At 35.6% G+C, this 22,549-nt stretch overlaps 1 protein-coding gene across 1 annotated transcript in view; it reads right to left on the bottom strand.

Annotated features, from left to right (window-relative positions):
• Window positions 1-6,185: 6,185 nt before the first annotated feature.
• Window positions 6,186-22,549, bottom strand: part of KDM4C (lysine demethylase 4C) — a 458,533-nt gene continuing 442,169 nt past the window's right edge. The window contains exons 20-22 of the mRNA XM_075209347.1: window positions 11,449-11,568; window positions 9,382-9,474; window positions 6,186-7,578 (exon numbers count right to left, since the gene is read on the bottom strand). Coding sequence (XP_075065448.1) covers window positions 7,399-7,578; window positions 9,382-9,474; window positions 11,449-11,568 — 393 coding nt within the window. The 3' untranslated portion in view covers window positions 6,186-7,398. The remainder of the gene's footprint in view (window positions 7,579-9,381; window positions 9,475-11,448; window positions 11,569-22,549) is intronic.

The raw sequence follows: 22,549 nt of genomic DNA, 5'->3' as shown, positions 1-22,549 counted from the left end.
CTATATTTCTGAATGACCGTCAATAGGCGTTATTGGGTGCTCAAACAGTCTACTTTTTCAGTACAGATTTAGTGATATCCTCGATACCTACCCTTTGTCACACATTGCACCATGGCATATCTTAATGTATTTATTAGGCTTTATGTACTAAAGACTACAAAAACATTCAGGGTATCTTAGGAGGTGGTTCCCTTTGAGTGTGTAGGAAACAAAAATATTCTAAATTGCAATTAGTACTAGGATTGTTCTAATGTATGATCAGGAAGAGACTAGTGGGTGATACATTTTAAATGTTTATATAACATGTCAGATGTGAATTTTTCACACCAGGTTAACGGATTTGTTTTCATATACTTTGGAAGCATTTAATAAAACTGTGAGATCAGATTTTTTGCTTTCGTTTCTAAACTAAACTTGAAAAAGTACACTTATTAGGGAATTCAATTGGCCGCGTTACTCTCGAAAGTAATGTGGCCTGCATACTATAACCGTTACCATGGTAATTTTTGATGCTGACTTTTGCTCACGGCTCCATCCGGGTTAAAGTAACCGTATAAACACTGATAGTACGCAGGCCGCCTTACTTTTGAGAGTAACGCAGCCAATTGAATTCCCCCCCTTCAGTTTTCAGGCAGAGGAAGGGAAAAATTATACACATAAACAAAACTGGAAGGGGTCCTTTTTCTATAATTGTGAATCATGTAATATGATTATACAAAGTATTACTTCATATAATCTGTATATTAGAATATGCAAGATTGCAGCAGATATTCCTATGTAGAGGGCTTTACACTTGTGATAGTAAAGAAGTTATATATCTCATTAAAAGCCCTTGTGTGTATATTAGGCAAACAAGCATGGAAACCAATGCATCTCTGTCTAGTCAGGAGACTACAAAAAGGACGGAAATTTGTCTCAACTACTCCTACAGCGGGAAGGATTCAGGATCCCCAGGATGCAGATACTGTTCCTGGAAAAAGATTTTACCTATTTAAAATAAATGTAATTTAAGCATATCCTAGTTTTGTTTGGTTGTCATCTAGTTGTGATAATCTTTGAATGAAGGTATTTGTTTAATTTTATGATTTTACAGATATATGAAAATCAAGAACACTGCAATGCATTATCTGTAAATAGTATCAATTTATAGAGATGTTTTCATTCAGAACCAATCTACTTGATTTTCATTAGCCTGGTGTTATTTTTTTCTTCACTAGCAGAAAGACTTGTTTTAATATCTATTAGAGCCGGTGTATTGAAATGTTTTCAACTTTTTTGTAAAAGTTTGTCCTTATATTTTTTTGCTATAATAAACAATGCAAACTGTATGTCTTAGTGTAGGTATGTTAGATCATAGCATTTAATATCCTACCATGCTGCAATCAGATATATTGATTTCACTTTTGTATAGTATACTTTATGTTTTAGCATAGCTTTATAAAGTATTTAAGGACTTTACTGTACATATCACATAGACCTTGTATATTAATATTCATTAAAATAATTGTTTTCATATATAACCCCCTACATGATACTATGTTTGATTCAATGCCCTGAAGAATGGAAAATGTATCCCCCCTCCCCGCTGGAAATGTTGTGCATTATGATATGCATCTGTCCATCAAAAAACTAGCTCTGATGACCATTAGAATTAATGCCTGGCTGAATGTGTGTTGCCTAGCGAGCTACTTGCTTTGGGAGTTTGGAGAATATATCATCAGAATGAGGGCAAGAGCATGTAGAGAGGGGCTAAGGCGCAGCAGAACACTTTTGATGTAATCCTGCAGCAATATAACACCAATCTGGATGCACTATAGGTATTTTCTGTAGTCCTGAAGCAGTATAAAAGCCTCATACTGGGACTGAAGTATTCTATTAGAACAGTGCTGTAATGCCATACCTACTCCATCCCACTCCCACTTCTAGTTTATAAACCTTAAGAGAAGATCTCACACTTCACATTGTCATTCATGCTCAATGGCCACACATGACCACCCTGTTATCATAGGGAATCTGTGTTTCTCTAGCATGTAATGTTGGTGAAGCCTTGCACAAGGTATGGCCAAGTCTAAAATATTTTTTTCTGTTGAGTGGTTCGTTAAATGAAGCTCTCCTTTGAGGATGTTTTATTTCTCTCCTCTAAAAGCAGTATCAGAACTGAATATGCATGGACTAACAGTTAAAAGTCCACTGTATGGATGAAAAATAATATAATTTGGTAGCACATTTTAAACCATAGATGCATAAAAATGGATTCAATACATATTGGGTAATGATTTTTTGATATTTCATCAAGGAAACGATTTGGGAGGACCAAAAGGGAGCACCATGCAAAGTACAGTTTATTTGCACCGTGCAAGTTTGGTGGTGCAGTGCAAAAATTTGATTTCATTTTGAGGTGTGGAGGGTTTGTGTGGATGCAGGCATTCTGAACTGCAGTTGATTTCAAAGCACATCCTGAGCAATGTAACAAAACGCTTCTAACACAAATGTTTTCCCAAACTCTCATGATTAAATTGAGCATTATATTAGTAGAAAAACATGAAAGTTTAATTTAATGAAAGGATCAGTTCTAAAGTGGTAGAAGGTTCAACTTTAATATGACTTTTATACAGTGCACGCTCTACACACCAAGGCACCCTTGTAAGCTGTTGAATAGATCACGTAGGAGCATATGTGCAAAACAAAAGCATTTGCGGTGCTCATCCAGCAGGCTATGTAAATGAGGACAGTGTATTCTTAAGCTGGGTACACATCTATACAATTATCGCTCAGATCACACGATTCACGACTGTTTGTTCAGATTATGCAAGAGTGTACGATCATGTTTTATCAAACCAAAACACATTGCATCTGTTGGTTTGGTTTATTAAACGTTCTAAAAATAACGATCAATGATGGAACGAAGTCGGGCAAATGTGAAAGTGTGTATGCACTCACGATCAGCAGTGTAGACAGATATCTGTAGAGTGAGCAGAAAAACGATCTTTTCATCAGATGGCTATGACAGATGAAGATCACAGATCTGAAAGTAAATTGTATAGGTGTGTACTCATAAATCTGAATGCTCATTGGGACTTTTAATCGTTGGTGAAATTGTTACAGAAATTGCATCTGAAGTAAGATGCATAGGTGTGTACCCAGCTGTAGGCACAACTCAGCACAGAGAAAAGACACAGTGGCAGAATAGGCAAAAAATGTTAATTTATTTATTGTTCTATAAAAAAGTTACAACTCCAGTAAGAACTTGATGTCCTTAACAAACTGTGACTATCAATGCAATAAAAATATTGCTGAGACACATTCTTTAACAGTGTCTTTCCTAAGAAAACCACTAACAGTGACTACTAATATTACAGTCCGATTCTTTTTAGAGAAGCATGTTTAATGAACTAAACACGTAACAGACAAAAGGAAAAAAAAATGAAACCCCACCCTAGAAAATAGATTCACACTTACACATTTCAATTCATTTCATCCACATAAATACCACTTAAGTTACAAAAGAAAACAAAAAGAATAATATTAAAAATGAATACATCAATATATTATTTAATATAAAAATCTAACTCATTTTAAACAGTATTATAAATTTAGAGAAATCGTATTTTACAAGCCTATATAATTAAGGAAATACAGTATTAAATTCCATTCAAACCAAAAATGTTATCATGCAGAAACCTACAAGGTCATTTTGAAAAGAAAAAAATAAATTTATTCAACTAAGAAACAGTAGACAAATAAAACATAACAGTGCAAGAAAAAAGCAATTGAATATAGTTAAAAATATTCTAAAAAAAAATAATTCTTAAAATAATAACTTGTGCCTTTAGGGCTTTTGACGGGTTTCATTAATGCCAATGGTATATGACTAGATTGCTGGGAAAAACAGATTTATCCCAGGCAACAGAAAGTTGTTATGGCACAATTACAGTATATTCATACAAAACATGCTAATATTTTGCGTGAGATTTGGCATAATAACTCTTGCTACACTGGTATCAAAGATGTCAACATGTCTGCTTGTTAAGGATCACAAGATCACAAACTGAACAGCAAAACACTGAGAACAACAAAAGAAGCTACTAAGGTTGGTAAAAAGAAACCCTGGACAATTTATTATAGGAAGGGTTTCGTCTCTTCATGACCAGAGCAAATTCCATTGTGTGGTATGCATCTGTTTAAATTTGAATAACTTTTTTTTTATTTTTTAAGGTACCTAAATTTAATTTATATTGTTTTCTTTTTTTTGCAAATTGGAACAAATATCTTCTTATTTTAAAAGCATTATAGGGGAAAGCATGCAAAAATGGAGTGGAGGGGTGGATAGTTGGAATAAGTTTTCCATGATTGCAACATCTAAGCCTTCAACTAGTTTTCCTACAGTACAGTGGTACTACATATGTGTGCTTCCCTCCCCTGGCAGAATGCCCCACCTACAAAGCCTGTGTAGAAATGTTTAAGGTGAGCTTAGCAGTACATAGAGAAGGATAGGGGGTTGGTGCAGATAAAAATTGTGGGGGTGGAGACATTCATGTTTATTAAATGTTTTATTGTACTGTGGCAGATCACTTTTAATAATGTACTAATGGTAGCTGGCTTGCAAGCTAGCATTAGAATACCATTATTAGCCCCTTTTCAAACAAGAATGTTGTCCCTAGGATTCAATGGCAAGTCCAAAGCGAAAGCCCTGCTCTGAAAGCTGTGTGTTTTACCCACTTTGCAGGTCCAACAGTTTCTTATCACAGTGCTGGAATCAGAGTCAGTCTGGTTCCAATAGCAGGATGTTTAGATATCCTGCACATCTGTCACTATGCAATTTATACAATTATACTATATTTTTAATATATATATATATATATATATATATATATATATAACAAGACACATATATGTGGCTGGACAGTAAATGCTTAAAATACCTAGTTTGCCAGATGTAATAAAGGGGATAGTAAATATTGGATCACTACCAACAATTCCGAATGAAATGCCAAGACATTTCTTAATATGTGTGTAATTTTCAGCATGATTTGCCATTTGAGAAACTATCATATTTAATTAATCCACAACTCTAGGGATGCAAACTATTAGTCCTGCCGCTTGTGCAATATCATGGAAAACATGAATAAAAAGCTATAATAATATTACTGCCATTCACTCAGATTGTCATTGGTAGTCATATGCATTGTGAATAACAGCAGTGTGGCAATACATGAAGCGCACATAATTGTGTAAATGGGTGGATTTACTAACAATGTGCAAATCTGCAGTGAACTATAGCAACCGACCATTCGCTTTTATTGTCTACCTTGTACTGCGCTGGTAAAAGCTTATTGCAGGTTATCGGCTGTGCATTACTACACATTGCACTTTCCTGATAAATCCTCCCTAGAAAGGGTTGCATATATATTGCACTTCTATTTTGTGACAGGGGCTTTTGATTATGGTTCCAACTGTATTTTAATAACCTCTTTCACCAATTGCTTATAAAGCTATACACATTTTATTGATGGGACCATCACATTGAACCCACACGTTGACTTAAAGTGACCTTGTCAACAGCAAAAGGTGGAGTTAAAGAATTTATTGTGTGGGCTGAGCCAGTATGAAGTCTATCAATTTTTATGGAACCGCTGACATTATTGAGGCACTGCCTAATATTCATGAGGCCTTACTTATAGACATCAGATACTGGAGCCTAGTGAATGCATAGACTACATTCTTATGAATATTAATCCAGCCCACACAATGACTACTTCCACTGTGTGTATATGACAGGGCCACTGTAAGTGAAGTGTATGAGGGCTACCAGTACTGTTGGCTTACAGTTTGGAATTTTACAAAATTGGCCAATTTCCTGTTCTACGTTATGCCATATTATATTACCAAATGCCCCACAAAACATAAATAATAACCATATAAATATACACGTTTTATAGGCAAGCATTTGTTTCACTTGTCTTCCCTGTCACATACGGAACTAATGGTCATTCCTGAGTAAGGCAGAAAATTTTACCAGAAAATTTTTAGTATGAAATAAAGTCTAAAAACTTGAAGGTTTATCCCTAGTGGGCCTAAGTGGAAGTGCTAGAATGCTTTGGATAAGTAAAACATCATCTTCCCATACTAATAACATTGTTATGCTAACACTGAGTAAATATGAGACTCTTAACAAACCAGTCCTTCTTTAAATCATTTTATTACACTCACCCTTTGAATATGTATATGTACATAAGCACTATTTGCTTAACAATTCTCTGTAAAACCAGAAGTAAAATAATGAAAAAAAAACAACATATACCAAGGACAAGAAACTCTGCACTTGTATGAGAAAACATTACTTATTGCTTCACAAAAATAACTTATGCTTGTGGGGTGTATCCTGGAAAAAGGGCACTGTAGGTGAAATGCCTCACTTATACTTGGCATTCCGACTCCTCATACATATGAAAAACCACGTAAAGGAGTCATTAACCAACATACAAAAAATGTGGAAATTGCTTAAATAAATAAAAATGTTGATCTTTAGCAGTACAGGTAACTACTCTGATATGAGGTGACTGCTTCACAATAAATGCTGGCAACACATTGCATCCATATATAAAATCTTACCTTGTAAAACTCCAAGCTTGGATAGCCTGATACAGTGCAGTCCTGAGTGTCTATAGTTTCCAAGCCTGTTTTTTTTTTTTTTTTTGTTTGTAAGATTCTTCAGTTGTTACCTAAACTTTAGCAGCAGGGGTAATATGGAGAACATCATTGTAAAAAGGAATAATGCACGCAGAGGAGAACTGGCAAGAGGGAAATTAAGGTAATCACCAGTTGGACCACTCTAGTTTTTACAGATGAGAGTTTACACTAAGAAATGGGATAATGCTGCAATTAGTAGTGCAAATTCACTTGATATAGAACATTACTAAGTGCGTAAGCAAGGACTTCGGTCTCACGGGCAGAGACCAGTGTACATGAAGCAGACATCCCCGCAAGGATTTTGAGAAATACTGCCATGTTTATCTTGCAGGAGGACCTGACTGCTGAGCGGTCACAAGTTGCCATCTCTGCAAACCTTCCTGTAATAACCTTGAATTATGTGAGGGTTGCTTTTCCATAGGCCTCTGGGGTCAAACTTTACCAGGTCTCCACTGCATGCATGCATGTTGTAACCCTCTGTATGCCACCTACAGAAAATTAAACTGTGTGGGATAGAATTGTTGAATTTTGTATCGGCAATTATTTGCACATGTAATCTTGTTAATGAGATTTTACCAGATTGCCTTCCACTGAAACATCTAATGCATTATATAAACTTTGCATCCAGCTTGTGAGAATCTTCATCCTATATTGTAGTGCAAATGTTGTGACAGATCAGTCCTGTTGTATTGTGACTGGTGTATTCGTTTATGATTGTCCCTTCCGGCACTTCTTTTGGAATGAACTCTTGAGAAATGTACGATATCCTGGGTCATTTACATATTCGTTCTTGAACTTCACATTGAGTACTCTCTGTCTTTTCTTCTCACCTTGAATGACTTCCTCCCCATAGAAAGCATCTTCAAATTTCATGTCTGAAGCTTTGGACTGGATTAAAATTAAATAACATGAGGTGAACATTAAATGTAAGAAAAATAAATAATTCAAAACAATACTTCTCTTAAAAGGAATGCATATCTTCACATGTTTTAATATTAGGTTAGCTTGCCAGACTGTTATATGTGCACCTGCAGTAGTAATCCCAGACGTTCAGCAGGAGAGAGCTCTCACATAGTCCCATTTTTGATAGAGATATGCTAAAATAACTACAACACAATAGATATCTTTGAAGATGCAAACATTTTATTGTATGGCACATAACATAAAGCATACATTTATTTGTGATGTTTTTGTTTATTAAGTCAATCTGAATCATGTGCTTTTTAATATATTTGATACTTTGCACACTTAATAGTAGATTTCAAGATTTTATTTGTAATATACACTTTATTAACCAATGGCCATTTTGAGCACTGTTTTATATTCTTTGTCAACTACTACTGTTATAGTCTAACACGGGTAAACTCCATCACATTTACTTTAGTAATATGTAGTCCTCTGAAATGCATTAAAATATTTTTTTGTATTGACTACAAGTGACTGGTACTTTGTATTGATATTTCTAGAATAAAATGATGTGTTTTCAAAGGTGCAGTTTACTATTTGTCTTTGCATCAGGATGTTTATGCATAGACAAGACTCACAGTTTCCAATAGGGTTTATATAACCATAATTGTGTATATAATAATTGTTTTCAGAAACTGATTTTGTAGTTTTATATTTCAGATTTTTTCCTAATTATGTAGCACTGGTGGGAAGAGCAACGGATATTCCCAGTAATAAAGGGTTACTTGGTATAAATGTGTTTGTGATATTCATGTATATGATAAGCTGCAGTCCCTTCAGTATATTTATTTTAATTTAACCATAGGTTCACCTTTAGGCACATTTGTGGGTTTCTGACAAATGGTACACATAAAGAATACTTGTTCATTCCAACTGCACCCCATCCACTTCCATCAATGCACTACACTGCATACTCCCCTGAGTCTCCCTTGCCTACAGTAAGAGCCAGTGGTGCTGGCTTGTTGCTGAACAGTGTTGCTGTTTAGCCCATTGCCATCACCCCTGTTGTCTCTTGCTGAAAGAGAAAGGACACAATGTTTTCAAGGCAGCACGTAACTAAAAGTGGTTTGGCTACCAAGAATACATGCCTATTATTTTACATACAGTGAAAATTAAAAACACATTCTCTATGATATGTTGAAGTATGCAAAGGGATTTCAATATCTTGCCAAAGTAATTGATTACAGTCACACAGAGATATATTTCAATGTATGGGTAAATCCATACTCTAGCCACACTGGTGACAATTTTCTAGCCAACCGGTATAAACATTGCTGCTGTCAGGCCTGCAATATATTGGTCATATGCAGAAATAGGAGAATTGCATTTATTTAACATCAAACATCACCAACTGCATGTGGTGAATATGAATTTAGAATATCAATTAGATCCAAATGCTAACATTGTTTATTTTACAGTAATAAATAGATGTATAACAACTAAGTTGACTTTTTTCTTATTTAACGTTAATATATTGCATACACGCCCTCCCTATCAGGCCAACAATTATGGACTTGAGATCTATAGAGAATATAGGATTCACACTGTGGACTTCAAACCCGCTAATGTTGTCAGGTGGCGGGGTCTATACATGCCCACACTCAAAAGAGGCAGATACACTCTGTCAGAGTAAAACAAAGGCAGACATATAATGTACAAATATGAACCTTCAGGCAAAAGTAGACTGATCCAGCAATGAAACTATCTATATCTAATGACACTTACATAGCGAGACTTAATCTTTTTAGGAAGCTCTTCATCCAGTGTGTAAATATCTTCTCTTTTTGTGACAATTTGAGACCCATCTTCAAATTCAACCTGCAGGAAAATACATGTTTTTTAAGTTGATTTTACTAGCCTGTTATTTAGCAACAAAGCAGTAAGAATATTTATGGTCACCAAATATAACAAGCTGGAAGATATTGAGGAAACTCAGCAAGGTCTATCAAAGACCCAGGGAAAGGCTAATATAAAGATAGTAAAGGTAACTAGTAGAGGATAATTGTGGAGAAATTGAGAGGCACAGGCAAGTGCTTGAAAAAAAAAAAAGAGGACATTTTGATGTGTACCATAGGCCGTTAAGACACAAAAGTCTCTGGTTGGAGTACAAGTTGAATTTAGCACTGGCTAGAAATTCCTACAAGATTGTAGATAACCATTATAACAAGAGTATCTTTATCGTAATCACTAGTTATTTCTGCAAGTGTGTTTCTCCATTTAATATTCACATATATGGGTTTAGTGTACATGACAGAATGCATACAATTTGTATGAGGTCATCTGTCTTATTTAACTTGATATACTGTATTTATACACTGACCAGGTGTAAGTGGTCTTTGTGATTTATTGTGCTATTTGATATGGCATTCTCAACAAGTAAGGCTAGTACATTTTCTTTACTTATGCTGTATAGTGTGTAGGGCTTAATTCTATATTGACCATGATGCTGCTCTATTTGCAAAATGTTCTTGAGCAATAATTTAAATAATTTAAATAGTTTTGCATAGTTTTACAGGTGTTGTTCTGTTATACACCTGTAATATTACTTTCAAAATCGTATTTTCAAATATGTTAATGAATTATTTAAGAAAAAAACAGAAGCATGATGTCTGTAGTCAGAATTCCCCTGCAGAGTTGGCTTCTAAGTTTAGCTCAGCATGTAAGTAGCTCAAACTAGAATGGGTCTTTAAATATGTCTGTGTTTTCTGCTTCAAGAATTTCTATTAAGTATACAGTCTGTTACAAAAGATAACCTGCACTGTATTATCAGTATTTAAAGTGACACATTTTAATGTAGTTGCAGCTAAAACTTTTGCATACCCATCCATCAACTTTTTTTTTATTCTTTATTTAATTTCTTTCTTGTGTTTGCTTCGAATTCATCTGCTAGCAGAAATTAATTGAATAGCTTTCAGGTCTTTTCAGGCTGTCTGCGTGTATAAGGAAAAGACAACCTGAGTGACACTCTAGGAGATACTGTTAACTAAAACTGTGAGTCTACAACGCTGATTTCGAAAAATGCTCATCTTAAAAAGAGAAAACGCTTCCTCCTGTCTAAGTTCAAATTTAATCTAACATGAACCTCTTTAGCAGAAAATTAGAAATGAAATGGAGCAGAGTATAGAAAATGCTCAAATACATCAAAACTATATTATATGCATTCAAAAGTTACACTTTCCCCAAAGTTTTCACTGTGTTATTTCACATGCCAGCTTAATTAAGTGACTATTCTACAGTGATTCTTTGTGTATAATAGGAATTTTCTGTAGCAAAGAGGAGAAGGAATTATCGTTTTTTTTACTTGCCAAATTTCAGTCACAATATGTAATAGGCACTATGCTTTTATAAAGGGACATTATATAAAAGCTATCAAAGGAGTTCAATTTAAATGGCTAGCCCTGGTTTCTACAGTCAACCTTGGCAATAAACATTAACCTATAGCATGACTTATTTGTCTAGAGCTTTAGTTATACACATTTGACATTAAAATCATCAGCAAGCAAATGTTAATGTTAGCCCTAGGAAATTTACTCTAAAAGATAAGCTTGCAAAAAATGCATCTGTTTCTTACTACAGCAATGTTAATAGAATCTGTGCTGCACATATTATGAAATATTTCAAGGTTTCAATGTGCATTTTTAAATGTAAACTATCTTCCTTAAAATAAAAAAGGTTGAACGAGATTTGAAAAAATGTTTTGTAAAAAAGTAGTTTTAAAAAGTATAACCATATAAGTTATGAATAAAAATAATAATAAAACATCACAAAGTAGTAATAATAAAGTGCTCTCACCCTATACATATACATTATGGTGTTTCCAAGGTATTTTGCTCCATAAAGTAACCCGTCAGGCCATTTAACTTGGACATCTTCTCCCTCTACTGGTGGTCCTAGCTTAAGGCAGTCTCTGCTCTATGAAAAAAAAAATCACAATACAATGTTCTTTTTTGCAATGTCCATGTAAAACATTATGCAGAATAAAGTATTTGTAACTGTCGAGAGCTAAACAATGCACACACAAAACAAGGATGAAAAAGAGTGCCTTAATATTAACTAAACAATGCAGGATATAAGACAATAATCCCATAGACTGTAAACTTGTGAGCAATGTATTACCCAGTATTCATCATCATCATTTATTTATATAGCGCCACTAATTCTGCAGCGCTGTACAGAGAACTCATTCACATCAGTCCCTGCCCCATTGGAGCTTACAGTCTAAATTCCCTAATATAGACACACACACTCACACAGACACAGACAGACAAAGAGGGAGATAGACAGACAGAGACTAGGGTCAATTTTTGATAGCAGCCAATTAACCTAGTAGTATGTTTTTGGAGTGTGGGAGGAAACTGGAGCACCCGGAGGAAACCCACGCAAACACAGGGAGAACATACAAACTCCACACAGATAAGGCCATGGTCGGGAATCGAACTCATGACCCCAGTGCTGTGAGGCAGAAGTGCTAACCACTAGGCCACTGTGCTGCCCACAAACAGTATTGTTTGTTCCCAATTGTAAAGCGCTACGGAATCTACTGGCGCTATATAAATAAATGTGAATGATGATGATACAGCATTATTTTCATGTAACACTACAAAGATCACCAGACATTAAAAAGCATTTTCTGAACTAAATTGTGAACTTATTTTGACCCCCAAAAATACCATACAACCTAAACTGAAAGACAGAACCATAGTTACAAAAGTATGACAAAGAAGGAATGACTGCATGTGGACAGTAGCATTTACTGACCACAATAAGGGGATGTGCAGTTTTCATCAAGTTTTGATAAACCCATGGAAAGTGGATTGAATCCATGTAGAATTAAATATGCATCACTGGGGAGAGTACCAAAATTTTCACACTAAAAAAACAGAATATTGATGGGCAAGCGACATGAAATTTGCTCAGTCTGATTTTATTTTTTGTATGCCAAATGTTGCTAAACTGTTTAAGAAACTGGAATATATATGTTAAACATGCACTCCCACAAATGATCACCAATAGGAAAAGAAATGTTTAGGCAGCCTCAACCACATGCTTCTGGCTGACGAGAAGAATTGAGACTTCATCTGAGATTTCCTTTTTTTCTCTATTTGTAGTGTTATATTGCCTAATCAATTAGACAATTTTATCTTGCTATTTTTATTATTGTATGAATTCTCATTAGCAGTAGATACTATTACATATTCTACTGCATCATTTTTATGCAAATATTTAACTTACAAATTTAGATCAATGCTTGCATTTACAATTTTATATTGACCTAATTTTTAAACCTTGGTTCTTTAACCCAAATCACTACAATCTCCAACTGTCAACAGAAATCTAGGTTCACTAAGACTGCATGGAACAAGTTACAATTCTAGAGTGACAAAAACCAGGACTACCCTTGGAAAACGAGACATGAATAGGGCAGCACAGTGGCTTATTGGTTAGCACTGCTGCCTCACAGAAGGTCATGAGTTTGATTCCTGACCATGGCTTACCTGTGTGGAGTTTATATTCTCCCCATGTTTGTGTGGTGCTATATAAATAGCTGATGATGATGAATGCTTTAATTGTGTACCTAAATATAAATGTAGAAATATGCATCTTAATGGCATCTCAATTGTGTATCTAAATATAAATACTGAAATATGCCTCTCAACAATGGAGGAGGAAGAAAAAACTGCATTTTTGATACACAATTTCAATGTGTTCAATGGAACGCACCAATTGTACAGGTTTGATCACATCTCTTTAAAAACTCAATAATGGTTACATTTGTAAAATAATAGGGTCCACATACGAGTCAGGTATTATTTCCAACCAACTATTCTCTCCCAATGTAGTGGACATTGGTAAGATTTCAAAACAACAGATGCATATCTATTCATAGACTGTAAGCTTGCGAGCAGGGCCTTCTTACCTTTATGTATGTATGTATGTATGTATGTATGCATGCATGCATGTATGTATGTATGTATTACCCAGTATTGTTTTATCACTGTTTGTTCCCAATTGTAAAGCGCTACAGAATCTGCTGGCGCTATATAATTAAATGTGATATCCTGCCAAAATTGGCACAGTTGGGAGGTATGTGTAGTGTAAATCTGGCTGTAATTGCACCATCCAGCGGCCACTTGTATATATGTATGCCATTCCACTTATCCAAATTTCCCATGTTCGAACCTTTTCAGTTATATATATATATATATATATATATATAAAATATGTTAAACTTCTTTCTCCTTTAGGAATTGAAATGCATTATCAATTGGTAGACCGGAGAACTAGCTAGTTCAATAAAAGCCATTTACCATTACACCCTGGGCTTTTGTGCAGTGGTTGTGGTCAATAGGAAAAGCTGATATTTTCATTCTCAAATAAAATGTATAAGCTTAATTACAACACTCTATATAACATTTCTTAAACCTGTTAAATTTGTTTATCCCTTACTGCTAAAACATTCTGGCCTCACATCCAGGCCAACAAAAAGAATTCATCATATTAGTTCATTTTTTTGGACAAATTCATAAGTATTCTAAAGCTAAATTCCTTATTAAACAGACCAAGGTTACACCTACTGTAACAAACTGCATTATACTTGTCCCTTGACGAGAATAGACTCTGTAGACGTGTTATTTTAGTGGAATTGCAATCACATTTGCTAAGGTTTTATTGAACTATCTTTTAAGGAATGCTGTATCACGGGAGGAGACACATAGACACAGATACTGGTCTGATTACATTTTATATATATATATATATATATATATATATATATATACACACACACACACACACACACACACACACAATGATTGAAGTGGAAATTTAGGAGTGGCTGTATGAAAAATTTAATGGGAACTGTAAGTGAATGGAAATTGATAGTTTTACAATGAAGGCAGTAGCAGAAGTGGCGGTGTTGCAAGCCACCGTGTGTGTGTGTGTATATATATATATATATATATATATATATATATATATATATACATATACATACATATATATATATATATATATATATATATATATATATATATATACATACATATACATATAAACTAAATATTGAAGCAAATCCCTTAAAAATACAAAAAAGTCTTCAGCCATGGCTGAAGTTTTAGTTGTAATTAAACTGATTGGAGTTCTATCTGCTTTGTTTAGAAAAATGTATGAACAATAGTGACTTGTTGCTGGCTCAGTAGTTCATACTGTATATGTATTAAAATCAATGGTTGCAATGGGGGGTTTATATAGTATTATGCCATACCGCCACTTCTCCTACTGCCTTCGTTGTAAAACTATAAAATTCTGTTCACTTACATTACCATTACATTTTTCATACCACCACTTCTAAATTTCCACTTCGACCACTGTTAAAATCCCATAAAATACTGTCATTAACAATACATAATTTATAAGTGTATAAAGGGAATCATAATTCCATGCATTACATTAGCTGTGGTTATGGTATGTGGAGACCAAGCATTTTCGGGATAATCACAATGTAACTCTGGGACTTAGCTGTGACATTTCTTAAGATTTTGCCTAGTGCGAAATCAGTAATGATCCAGAGATAAGGCTGTAGAAAAAAAACCAAGGGATGTGATACAGTGTGAGAACTGTCATGTAGAGTCAGCTCTTGTTGTATGAAATCCTTGGAATAAATATAAATGCTGGGTCAGAGATGCAAAGGTGACTCAACCTAAGCTCTCTAAAGTAAAAAGATTGTCCCTGAGGATGAAACTAAAATATCAGAAATTCCATTTTCCCTAATGCACTTAATGCTAGCTGTCTCTTCTGTTTAACGTTAAGTCCATGTACATTAACTTTCTGGATGAATGAAAACAATTATACTCCAAAATGCTTCTTTATGAAAATGAAAACCACTGTTAGATACATTGACGTAAGTCTAGAGAGGTTTGAAAATCCTGACACAGAAATGTATTATATAACATAATTGGCTACATCTATATAGTGGTCATTTTCCAAAGACATCACAAATTAAGGATTTTTGACTAGCTGCACTTAAAAAATACATGTCAAACCTACATCAAACTAAATCAAATAAAGGGCATGTAATGGTCTGTAAATATGTGTAATTATTTAAGAAACTTCAGTAATTACTATTTTATTTGATGAAGGCTATATATGGAGATTTTAGTTACATGACTAATCACACATAAAAACACATAACGACTATGTGCAATTAATCCCATGTGACTTTTTGAGAAGGGATGGCGTTCAATTAAATTTGTTTATAAATTTCCATTTATGTGAATGGCTGTAATTAATCGAATACCACTAAAGCAATTACATTAAATTAAAAACAAACAAAACCTCATTTATGCATAGGTCAGGTGAAAAGTGCAATAGGGGGCGTGGTGTCCCTACCCCCTGCTATGAAATGCCAATTTTCACTGCAACGCATAGCTGGGGGCATGATGTGAATTGAGTCATTTATCCCTACCTCCACTGGCATCCTGGTGGACTCACCGAAATTCGGTAGCCTTCTGGAAAATCCAGGATAATAGGCATGATGTATTTATGAAGTGCAAAGCTTCTCTTTAGTGGTACCATGCACCTTGATTTACACAAGTGCAGCTTAATAGGTCTGTAGAACAGACATTTGTATCAGCTGATAGCGATGGGTTGAGCTAGAGCATTACTTGCAAAGCACAGAGTAGACACACCCATATACCTAGTATTTCAAAGCAGGGCTTTCTCCAAAAGAGGGATTTGAAGATTACTAAAATTAGATAACGGGGTGGAGAAAGCCATTCCTTTGTGTGTGGAGGGGGCACAGTCATTTCCTGAGCTGGCAGAGATCAGGTCTTGGCCTATACTGTTAATTGGCGGGTTTCAAATACACTGAAACAGTGCCACATGTAATATATACAGTCCTGCTGTACCCTTATTCTGAATTTATGCTGGCTAAACCAAACAGTATGTAGGAGTACGATTGAAAAGTTTTATTTAATGAAAAGGGGGGTTATAAAAGGAGGTTGGACTGTTGATGTGATATATACACCTTTGCACTGTGAGCCTCTTCAGATTTTTCCAACTTTTTCACACACTTAGATATACTTCCAGGTCATGGAGATGTCTCGCAAGAACAGAAAATAGGCCTGCATCTTAATGCACACTGGGTGGACCATCCAAGTCCACATGTGCTAAACAATATTTTTCTGCATGCAGTGAGGTTTGTTGTGTAGCACTATTGTGTGCCAAAAAGAGCACTCATGTAGAGGACTTTGATGACAATATATTACTCATATTAGCCCCACCCACTTCACTAGGGAAGTCACAAGTCTGATTTACCCTGCCATTTATCACTGTTAAGCATAGGTGGCAGCAAAGTAAAGGCATCTATATATATCTATATATATATATATATCTATATATATATATATATATCTATATATATATATATATATATATATATATATATATATATATATATATCTCTATCTATATATATATATATATATATATATATATATATATATATATATATACACACAAGTTAACCCGTGCATGATACTCATGCATTCTAGTCAAATCAAGCTACTTAAGGTGTTAAAAAGGTTCTTGTCATGCATTTGGGCCATAGCCCAGGCCTCCTCAGGGGAAGAGCGTTACTTCCCGACGCAAGCGCCCCTTTTTTAACGTGGTTTTGTCCACATGTCACCACCTCATCATTCTTCTCCATCACCTCATCCTTCATTTTCATCGCCACATCTATCCAGATGTCTATCCAGACACAGGGATCTCTCTCAGCGGTCCTGAGTATCACACTCCTCTCACTCGGTCACCCCCAGCAACCACCAATCACTCCCCACTGTCACCCCCGGCAACCACTCCCCACTGTCACCCCCGGTAACCACTCCCAACTGTCACTTCTCCTTCAAGAAATATATATTTTTTTTTAAATCTTTATAAACACTTTTAAGAATTAACAAATGAAATTAACAATTAAAAACATCTTAGTATACCAAATTTCAGCCCTTTCTGAATTTTTTTCCCCACACACTAAGAATTTAGTAGGTCAGTGTATAACTCTGCCCAGCAGGTGGCGCTGCATCTTGGTTTTATTTTTTCCACACACACACACAGACTAACACACGCCACTAGGCATTTATATTATAGATATACACATACTTTGACAAAGACTCCAGGGGCGGAGTCGAAATGCGTCAGTTTAACATGGCAGTTCCTGTCACAGTTCAATCTCGGAACATGGAAGAGATTGCCCAGCTGATTATGCCCGGGAACTAATATCTACTGCTGGCTTTAATCTACTATCCGGTATGAGTAAATTTGACTATCTGGTGATAGGATTTTATGTTCAACGTTTTTAATTTTGTTTGCTGTAATAATAAACCTTGAGATAATACACTAGATATCCCTTTTTACCTTTTCTTCTTGCAAACCTGTCTTCACCAGTGTGCAGATACTAGACAAGAGTGAGCTGTCTTATAATTAAAATACAGGGTTTTTTATTAAATAATTTTTATTACTATTTATTTATGCTCCATATTTAAACAAGGTGGCAGGTAGATATCTACATGGACGTGGACACATACTTAATATTTAAAAATAAGTGTCAAACCTGGCTATTCAACATTATGAAATATGCATGTATTGCATTAAAATTTAGTAGCACTGGATGTGGATACATAAGACAATGACACTTTTCTCTCTGCCTGAAAATCATTGTTTATGACAAGAAATTGTGAGAGCTTGTGCCCAGCGAGTATTCTGGGGAGCACACTGAGCACAATACAATCAGATGAATGGTGTTTAACATTGTAGATGATCTCTCTTCTTTAGCAACGGAAGGAGTAGCAGTTGACAGGTTGCTTTGTAGAAATAATATGTAGGCCAATTTCACAGCATGGGAACTGCTTTATGTTACCTGCAATTTAACTCAATGCTACCTACAATTGTGATGATAAGACAAAGTAATTGGCAGCATGTCTGACTGATTGAACCAATGTACCACTCACTTTTAAGATGTACAATGCTATATAGCAGTAAACAAATGAATTCCAGTTGAATTTATTGTAAGCTTCACTCAACTTTAAGATGCAGCATGCTGACATTTCCTATAAACAAATTATACATGTATGTTCTTCTTAAAAATCCTTTTCTGATTACCGAAACACTGCATAAACAACGTTTTTTTAAATATGTGCATTGCAAACAATATGCATTAGTTATAACGGGTCAATATTCTCACATTATAACTAATGTACGTTACAATCTAGTGCAAAATAAAATGCAGGCTTTTGAATTTGCATTCTTGAAAAAGAAAAATCAGAGTACTTGCTATGACTGTTTAAAAAACAAAAACAAAATGTGCATACTGCTGTAAAAATGAGTATTATCCTATTCACATGGTCATCTCACATATGTATAACACCAGAATTTTTACTAAACACACATTTTTATGAATGTGTGAAAAGGGCTCTCTGAGTTGCCAAAGAAAGAACAACCTTACAGCTTTCAAATAAATAAAATATATCCTTCAGTTTTTCTGACAACCCACATACAGCACACTTTTCAACTAATTATATAAAAAACTTCATGAAATGTGTTATGTGTGTTTTAGTTATATTCACATATTGCACAAGTCGCCATATCATATGAAGCAAAGCAGACAACTATTATGAGTCATAATGAGTCATCAACTGTGTATATATGCTGGAAATAACAAGGATATGGATATCCACCTTTGTCGATACTTCCATGGTACTAATATTGGGCCTGATTCATCAAGGAGTATCTGCCGATTTTGAGCACATTGTACACAAAATTACTCTGCCCATGCCCAGAACCAGACCATATGCAACTAAATGCAGCAACGTTAAATTTATCTTCGTAAGATAGATACATAGATACAACCTATGATTTTGGGGAGTGAATTGCGCAGGGAAGAAGTGTTTGGTCGTAGTTAATTTACAGCAAGGTCATACCAAACTCAAGCACACGCAGCCGCGTCTGAATCAAACTCTAGGCATGGCAAAGTTACTTGTTTTTCTGTCTTATCTCTTGCTCCAGCCACAGGTCTAGTCTAAGTCCTGAGTACTAGTAATGATAGTCTCATATGCATGCTATAACATGTGTTTGCAAACAGGAACAACTGTAAAAATGTATTCTATGTTCAGTAGACATTAACAACATCCTGATAGATTACTTCATAGGGAAATAAAATAATTTTTTTTTTTTTACTGTTTTATCATTAATGCCTTTATTATTAACTGGTGGCATTAAGTATCTACTTTTTTATTTTCTGTGTGGACATTTGCAAATTTATAATCCACTTAGTCTTTGGACATATTGTGCAGTGTAGTAGAGCATAGCAGACCTACACCCAAAATCAACAGCACACTTATCTTGAGATCCCTGCCTTGAAGAATTTGAGAGTGCGCCATACCTATTTACATGCGTTTTAAAATAAACGCACAATGCACTCAGAATGCATGCCCACTAGATCTACCAACCAATGAACCCAAAATACATTCTTTAATATACAACATGAAAACCTGAACTGAAAATCTAAATGTAAGCCATTTCTACAAACACAGCTTTCTTTTACAGACTGATAGGGGCTCTGCCTTCTCAACTTACCTCTCTCCAGTCCTCAACACACCAATCAGCCACAGCTTTAAAACCACCTGCCTAATATTGTGTAGGCACCCCTCATGCCACCAAAACAGCTCTGATCCACTGAGGTGTGGTCTCCGCAAGACCTCTGACGGTGTCCTGTGGTATCTGGCACCAGGACATTAACAGCTGATCCTTTAAGTCCTGTAAGTTGCGAGGTGGGGCCTCCATTGCTCAGACTTGTTTTTCCAGCACATCGTACAGAGGCTCGATCGGACTGAGATCTTACTAGGCCAAGTCAACACCTTGAACTCTTTGTGATGTCCCTATAACCATTCCTGAACAATGTTTGCAGTGTTGCAGTGCGCATTATCCTGCTGAAAGAGGCCACTGCCATCAGAGAATACCATTGCCATGAAGGGGTATACTTGGTCTGCAACAATGTTTAGGTAAGTGGTACGGGTCAAAGTTACATCCACATGAATGCCAGGGCCAAAAGGTTTCACAGCAGTACATTGCCCAGAGCATCACACGGTCTCCGCCGGTTTGCCTTTTTCGAATAATGCATCCTGGTGCCATTTCTTCCCCAAATAAATGTCTCACACAAACCCAGCCATCCACATGATGTAAAAGAAAACATGATTCATCAGACCAGGCCACCTTCTTCCATTGCTCTATGGCCCAATTCTGGTGCTCACATGCCCATTGTAGGCACTTTTAGTGGTGAACAGGGGCCAGCATGGACACTCTGACCGGTCTGCTGCTGCGCAGCCCCATTTAAAGCAAGCTGGGATGCACACCTTTCTATTATAGCCAACATTAAATTTTTCAGCAATTTGTGCTACAGTAGCTCTTTTGTTGGATTAGACCAGATGATCTAGACTTCACTCCCCACATGCATCAATGAGCCTTGAGCGCTCATGATCCTGCCTCTGTTCCTTCCTTGACTACTAACCACTGCATACAGGAAACACCCCACAAGACCTACCGTTTTGGAGATGCTCTGACCCAGTTATCTAGCTATCACAATTTGACCTTTGTCAAAATCACTCAGATCCTTACGCTTGCCCATTTTTCCTGCTTCCAGCATACCAACTACAAGAACTGGCCATTCACTTGCCATCTAATATATCCCTCGACATGTGCCATTGTAACAAGATAATCATCGGGCAAAATCAATGTCATCACAGATCAGGCCGTCAAAAGGGTGGGGGTGGCGGTGCTATATGGATGACAGGATTAGAGTCTAATTAAAAGTGCATTGGTCACAAGGGTGGTACAGAAAACATGAAAGAAATAACAAAATAATTTGTGTGAAATGATTTTGTTTCCTTTAAAGGTGCATTACACACATCAATTTTTAATTTAAAAAAAAAATCACACATTTCCAACATTGAAATGCAGTGCAGAAAGAACCACAGCCAAAACACAGTAGCTACACCTAGGGCTGGATGATTTTAATACAACTCTATATGTGAAAATCTCTGGGGCTCATTGTAGCCCACCAGTAGCATTGTTGATAAGCAGGTTAATGGTGTTTACAGCTCATGGTGGGACTAAGAATTGATTAGATTCAAGAGGACTTGCAGTTTTTAGTTTGTCAGCTCCTGGTGCCAGCACATAGTTGCCACCATTTTAAAACATTTTCCAGGAATACTTTGTTGAGCCAGTGTATCAACACAGGTAAGGTTCCATACGGTCTTAGGCATATTTACTTAATGTGACAAAACTTTATTCATTTTAAATTGCAAAGTATAAAAAGAAAATATATGGTAGAATTGCATCCTGTATGTAGAAAAAGAGTAATTTTATTGTCCAGTTGGTCCATACTGAAAAACAGGAGCATTACCATAGACATTAATTTAATGAGACACATTACAACCTGGAATTGACCCTGGAAGTTATGTTCAGTTGGAAACTATGCCATTGGAGGACATGAAAGGTTTTCTTTTTGCTGCCACTTTTGGGTATGTTGTATAGATTTGTATGATTTGTTTTCTCTTGGTAGTTTATGTGCAATGGGCTATTTTGCATTATTAAATGTTTTGTTCTTGTGTTGTTGTATGTATGATAAATTAAAGAGCAATCCTGTGAAAAAGAGAGGTGTGTATTTAAACATAATTCACAATGTCTGGCTGTAAGAAGCATGTTGGTATTTACCATTTTCCTTCCTTTCATTCTTCATGCTGCTATTAATTATTCATAATTCTGGCAGAAAGGCTTGGGAAAGCCCCTTTGAGCTCTGTCTGCTCTGTGTATTATAAAATCCTGCATTTACATGACATTCTGA

The sequence above is a fragment of the Mixophyes fleayi genome, chromosome 1 (assembly GCF_038048845.1).
Source record: "Mixophyes fleayi isolate aMixFle1 chromosome 1, aMixFle1.hap1, whole genome shotgun sequence".
NCBI lineage: Eukaryota > Metazoa > Chordata > Amphibia > Anura > Limnodynastidae > Mixophyes > Mixophyes fleayi.
Note: the sequence above shows the minus strand (reverse complement) of the source record. Positions and strands in the feature narration are given on the sequence as shown.